General features: G+C 56.6%; 2 protein-coding genes across 2 annotated transcripts; both read right to left on the bottom strand.

Moving 5' to 3' along the window:
• Positions 1-746: 746 nt before the first annotated feature.
• On the bottom strand, positions 747-2,831 carry BBK36DRAFT_1119261 (hypothetical protein; the record flags this gene model as incomplete). The annotated part of the gene is made up of 1 exon (XM_024890568.1): positions 747-2,831. The coding sequence occupies one exon, from the start codon at positions 2,829-2,831 to the stop codon at positions 747-749; it is 2,085 nt and encodes a 694-aa protein (XP_024749609.1).
• Positions 2,832-3,928: 1,097 nt separating this feature from the next.
• Positions 3,929-6,330, bottom strand: BBK36DRAFT_1135364 (DEAD-domain-containing protein; the record flags this gene model as incomplete). Its single annotated transcript, XM_024892619.1, is given in 3 exon segments — positions 3,929-4,671; positions 4,728-5,892; positions 5,911-6,330. Coding segments are annotated over 3 exon segments (2,321 nt in total), but the record flags the coding sequence as incomplete, so codon positions are not given.
• Positions 6,331-6,466: the final 136 nt, after the last annotated feature.

Genomic DNA, 6,466 nt, shown 5'->3' with positions numbered 1-6,466 from the left:
GTACGACAGGGTGCCTGCGCCGGGGAGCAGGTTGAGCCTGCACCTGAAACTTGGAGAGGGGGGTAGTGAGTTGGGGCGCGGGCGCGGGCGTCGAGGTCGGGACAGCAAAATGGCAGGGTTATCGTCCAGCCCGTTGTGGAGCGGCAGCCGTAGCGGGTGGGAGCCGCGGCACTTGTTCTTCGAGCTAGACACCGCCTTCTCCGACGTCTCCCGCGTACTCGTCGAGCTAGTCGTCCCGCACTTCGACATATGCACCGCGTCCCCCGTCCTACAGCTCCTCCTCCGACACCCCTAGCACTTCGCCATAGAGCGACTCTACGCCTCCCCGCCCATCTTCCCCCCACTCTCTACCCTCAACACCAACACAACATATGGAACGAAAAGTAAACGAACAAACACCAAAGACCCACACCGTACCCAACCAAACCCACGAAAAACTATGCTATCTGAACATAAGGATCCAAGCTAAACGTATAGAACTAAACACGGCACCAATCTTTAGTATGTACAGCCTATCTTAACCACTCCCAACCACTCGCTTCCTCTCGCAACATGTGAATATGTACCTTGTATGTAATGTCTCTGGTTATATTATATACTGTATGTATGAGGAAAAGAGTTTAATTAGCATTGTTGTGGAGCATTTAACCAGTTCCTCGGTATAAACGATCAGTTCTCTTCCTATGCGTTTTACTCATTCCGTACGCTCTCTTTTGTGTGTTGGTTCTCGTTTTCCTTAGGTTTCGTTAAGCGCGGGACAGCATTCGCGGGCTGAGGTTCTTGGTGCTCCGACGAGGTGGGGGAGGAGGAGGAGGGGGTTTGTCGGCCTTGGGATCGTCTTTGGCGGGCGGTTTAGGTGGCTCGATGGTTTGCTGGGACGAGTTCTGTATCTGCGCCAGTGGATGGACCGGCTGGTTCGTGTTGCTGCCGACGGGCTTCCTTGCTGGCACCGGCGGTGGCTCGGAGCCGCTATTCGCACCAGCCCCTGATATCCCAAGGCCTACTGATGGCTTCCTGGCAGTTGGTAAAGCGGGACTGCTGGCTAGAGCAGCTGGCTTCGCCGGACGAGGAGGGGGCGGGGGTTTGCGAGCGAGCAATTCTGTCGCACTGAGCGATGGACCTGGCCTCGACTTTCTGACCTGCTCCAGAGCGGCAGCTTCATCCAGCTTCGCCTCTTCAGGCTCGTCGGAAAAGTCAATCAGGGTGCCCATCACGGGGCCGGCAGGAGGCTTTGCATTGCTGGCTTGTCCTGGCGCCGAGTTTTGTCGCACCGCAGGCCGACTGTTCGCAGGGCCGCTGTTGTTGAGGTTCAAGCCAGACAATGTCCGTCGAGTCATGTCAAAGGATGGCTCAAAGTAGGCGGCTGCTGCTTCGGGCGTTGTCACATCGCGAATGAAGACGGCGAGGACCCGTCCGGGATATGCCAGCGCCAGCTCCGTATACACCTCCAAATCGGCTTCTCCGCTGTCTCCAACAAGGAGGAACTTGCGCTGTGGGAAATCTCGGAGCAGGCGGACAAGCGTGTTCTTCTTTCGCTCTGCCACAGGCTCAAAGATGCCCTGGAGCATGCCCGAGTACTGCTTCAGATGTAGAGACACGACGGGGAGCCCGGAAATCCTGAAAAAGGTGGCCAGCATGGGGTACAGCTGCCACGGGCTGTTGGAGCAGTAGTGCACGCTCACACCAAGTGCGTGCATCTTGCCGTACCATTCTTTGACTCCCTCGATCGTGAGGTCGCCCAGCTCTCGCACAAAGGTGTTTCTGAAGATTTCCCTGGCGCCTGCTGAGATGTTGGACGTCTTGACGGTGTCGTCAATGTCGCTGATGAGGCTGACGCCATATGGCTCGATGTATTTGACCTCTTGAGTCGTCGATAGACCTTCTTTTACGAGCACCCTGACGTGTGCAGGAACGAAATCCAAGGGCGCGCGAACGGCAAAGTGGCCGGAATCGTCTGTGAGCACGTTTCGAGACTGCGACTTTGTGTCGTTGTAGAAGAAAATAGTGATGGGGTGAGCAACCAGCGGATTGGTCATGAATGGTGCTATCCTGGCCATCAGGTTGGCATTTGCCGAGACCAGCTCGCCTTCTGTGAGCTCGTTGGCCAGCGACGAGTTCTGTCTGCTCGGAGGAGGCTTGGGACTCCCTGAAAGCGAGTCGGACGTTCGACTATCTACGCGAGGAGGCGGCGGCCGAGGTAGAGGGTACGCAGATCCTCCGAGGCCCGTATCTTCGCGCGGCTGTTCGCTGTAGGCGCCACTGTTGGCTATGCGCTTCTCCTCCCGACCCCTGCGCTCAATCATGGCGGCTTCTTGCGCAATCTTCTCCTGTTCTCGTTGTTCCTCGTTCGGATTCAGAGGCGCAGTCGCCTGAGCTTGGGCTTGTTCCGCTCTTGGGACGGGGATACCACTGAGCTGGCGCGCAAGGCCGATCAAGATGCGATTCCGCCGCGTGATGGGACCGGTATGTGGATAGTATAGCCAGCCTCGAACGTCGACATCCACAATCGCCCTCTCGTCCTGGTGCCTCTCCCACTCCGAGCGCCAGTAGTCCTCGTCCTGCAGGTTGCCGGCTTCCGACGCGTATGCAGAGGGTTGCCCCCGTTCCCTTTTGTTGTGTTGCTTCGCATAGCTCGGAAATATGATCAGCTGCTCGCCGCTGCCTTGCGCCGTCACGGCCACGTCTGGAAACGCGCCGGGAATGTGCATGCTGGCGGGCGATTCGAAATCGCCGTCCAAGCCCCTCGCCTTGGACTGGGCATACGTCTCCCTGAGCTCCGTGACGGCGAGCTGTCCCGTCCGATAGATGTTTCCAGCCATAGCTCCGGCCATGGCAGCGAGCTTCTTCCGCCGATAGCCTCTCTCGCCCCTCTCGGCACCATCGTCGCTCCGCGGCGCATAGCCCATCTCCCCCGGTCGTGACATCTTGGTCTTGAGTTGTCTAGGCGGTGATGTCGTCGTGGGTCGCCCCGTCACATGCTTGGCCGGCCGCCGTCCCGAGTGTCCCTGCAGCAGCCGTTGGCTCTGCCGAGCGGCAAGGTCAACGACCCGTCGCTTGCTCTGCCGGCCGAGGATGTAGCGATAGATGCGGCTCTGTATGCGATGCTTGAGCTTCGGAAGAGTGTTGAGGCGGAAATTGAACAGTCGCTCGCGGTAGCGATCTCGGACGGCGGATGGAAGCAGGTATCGGGCAAGATCGAAGCTCTGGCGGCGCTGCGTGCGGGTTCGTCCGAGGCTGAACGGTATCCTGAACGATAACTTGAAAGGAGCCAGCTTTGCTCCGGTACAAGGATTTTGCAGTGACTAATCAGAAAGGGCAAGGCCTGCCTGATACGAGGCCTCCTTGAAGGATATATATGTTTATGTCGACGTTGTCGCGCCGCAAAGCCAGAGCCAGTTGGGCAAGGCGCAGACAAGGCCGAAGCTCTGAAGTGCCGTCGTTCAGCCTGACTGCCGCCTAGTCTCCTGACAGCTGTCCGTCTGCTACCCGGATTTACCACATGCGGCGGGCGCCTGACATGCGCGGTGCTGCAGTTCGCGGTTCATGCCATTTGCTGCAAGTAGCCAGAGGATGTCGAGCCGGGCGCGTGATCGTGCTTTTTGGTTCATGACAGAGTCAAGCCTGCAAAAAGGTAGTATGAGGATATGAGCGAGCTAAGTCGCATTATGTCATCACGACGGCACGCGCCAAAACCGCAGCATCTGCCGACGGATCGAGTACGGGGTAACGAGTCTTGAAGGAATGCGACTACCGAGAAACCCGGATGAAAAGGGGGAGCTTCAGCCATCAGTGTGTACAGAATAACAGGTTCTATTGACCAAGACTCGCACAAATTACGTCTATCTACAGATCAACTGGCTCCCCATCTATCAACCGGCTCTATTCACCTGCTCACCTCTTCCCCTTGAACTTCTTCCCAGGCACCTTTGCCTTACCATTGACAGGCGCCTTGTCCTTGACAGGTGCCTTACTCTTGACAGGTGTCTTGCCTTTGACAGGTGCCTTCTTTTTGCTCTTTGCCACAGCGTTGGCTGCGTCATTCTTGCCCTTCTTCCAGCCCATGCCCTCCGCCCGTTGTGCCTTTGCGTCGAGCTTCTTCTTGTCCTTGTTACTCAGCTTCGTGGTGCCAGCCTTCTTCTTTCCGGCTTGTGGCCCGTTCAGCTCCTCTCTCCCGGCCTGCTTGGCGTTCTTCTTGTCCTGCTGCGTCTCGAACCATGTTCGCTTTGGCCTTGACTTGATCTCGGCCTCGTGCTGAATGATGTTCTCGCCCTTCCTGATCTGCATCTCCACCTGAGCAAGCTGTCGCTCCTCCTTCTCCTCCCTCTCAATCTCTTCGATTTCATCATCCATAGCGTCAATCTCAGCCTGCCATTTGTCGGCGTCCTTGGCCTCGATGACGCGGCTGATGATCTTGGATCCCTGCGCCTTGCCGGCCTTGACGGCCGCCTTAACGACTTTGCGGTCGGGCTCGGCAGCGAGCGTGACCGACACACCGTGACGTCCGGCACGGGCCGTTCGACCGACTCTGTGCACGTAAATCTCCACGGACTGGGGAGCCTCGTAGTTGATGACAGTATCGACGCCCTTGATATCAAGACCACGAGAGGCCAAGTCTGTTGCCAGCAGATAATTCACCTTGCCGTCTCGGAATGATTCGACACTGGAAATACGCTGTTGAACGACAATGTTAGCGAGGTACCAGATTAGAGCCTGATGACGTTGCTTACCTGTGTCTGGTTCATGCTACCGTGAAGCTCCGCGCAGGAGAAGCCCAAGAGGCCAAAGATGATTCGAGCCCTATGGGCGTCCTTCTTTTGGCGGAAGAAGATGATGACCCTTTCTGTGTAGAGGTTCTTGCAGATATGGACCAAGTAACCCATCCGCTTTTCCTCGCGACCGGGACGAAGTCGAACAAATTCCTGAATAAGTGTGCCTGCAGTCTTCTTTTGAGAGTCCACCATGACCCTGACGGGCTTGTTGAGTCCGACTTTGATAAGACGGTCGACGGTCGAAGTCATGGTAGCGGAGAAGAGCATGGTTTGGCGTGATTTGGGCAGGGTAGTGAGAATTTCGTTCAGTTCATCGGCAAATCCATCCTCAAGCATTCGATCAGCTTCGTCAAGCACCAGGATCTCGACCGTGTCGACGGAGAAACTGGCCGAGTTTCGCATGTGATCGATGAATCGTCCAGGCGTGGCAATAATGACGTCCGGTCTCAAACGCAGTTCCACCTCTTGAGCCTTCAAGCTAAGACCTCCAACAGCCAACGTGAACTTGATGTCTGTATGCGCCGCCAGCTTCGTAGCCACAGCATGACACTGAATGGCCAACTCACGGGTGGGAGTAAGGATGACGACGCGAGTGGTGGGAATCTTCTTGGGTCGATACAGGAGTCGCTCCAGGATGGGAAGCACAAAGGCTGCTGTTTTACCTGAACCCGTAACTGCACCACCAACAACATCCTTGCCCATAAGAGCGATAGGGATCGTCTTGGCCTGAATGGGGGTCGGTTTTGTGAAGCCGACAGTGGTGATACCGCGCAGGATTGGTCGCGACAGAGACATGGCCTGGAAAGACGAAACGTCCACCTTCTGCCCGGGCTTTGGTTTTTCTTCGGGCGCAAAGAAGGCATCGCGCTTGGCCTTCTCCTCGGCGTCTTCCTCGTCGTCGTCATCGTCAGACATATCGTCGGGGTGGTTGACCGGCGTAGCTACCGAATCGTTATCCGAAGCGGCGTCGTCATCTTCGTCCTCGTCTTTGTCTTCATCGTCTTTGTCGCTGTTGGCGTCGACCTCGTCCGCAGACTCCTCGGCGTCTGGGTCCACGTTCATGCCAAAGGCGTCGTCTGCCAACACGCCATCCTCGTCGTCGTCCATGTCAATGTCTGCTCCGCCGTCGACGGAAGCGCCATCTTCCTCAGCGTCCTCGGCCTCCTTGTCGTCCTTCTTGTTCTTCTTCTCTCTCCGTCTTCGGATAATCTCGTCCAGGTCGACGCCGGCCTTCTCGACGGCCATGCCCTTCTTTGCGCCTTCGAATCCCCATCCCTCGAATTCGTCCTCGCCGAGATCGCCAGCGTCGTCTAGCATGAACTCGAAGTCAGAGTCCATGGCGCCGTCATCCTCGCCCTTGTCTCCCCACACGCCCTCGACTTCTTCCGGCTGAGGCTCCTCATCCTTGTTCTTCTTGCCCGACTTCTTGTTCGTCTTGGCCTTCTTCTTGGGTGGCTCAATGACGACTTCCTCCTCCTTCAGCGCGTCGTCATCGTTGTCCGAGAGAGTATGGACAAAGTCGTCTTCAATTGATCTCTTCTGTGAGGGCGCCATCTTGGAGTAAAAACACCTCTTTGCAGCGTCAAATGCATACAAAAGCCTGCTCACTGCTAGCGGGGCCGCAATCAAAGATCCAAAGCAGCTTCTTTTTCTTTTTTTTTTCTGCCGCTTTTTGAAAATTTTGGCGGTGAGGCCAA

The sequence above is a fragment of the Trichoderma citrinoviride genome, assembly GCF_003025115.1.
Source record: "Trichoderma citrinoviride strain TUCIM 6016 unplaced genomic scaffold BBK36scaffold_7, whole genome shotgun sequence".
Lineage (NCBI taxonomy): Eukaryota > Fungi > Ascomycota > Sordariomycetes > Hypocreales > Hypocreaceae > Trichoderma > Trichoderma citrinoviride.
The sequence above is the reverse complement of the archived record's forward strand: the minus strand, read 5'-3'. Positions and strand labels throughout refer to the sequence as shown.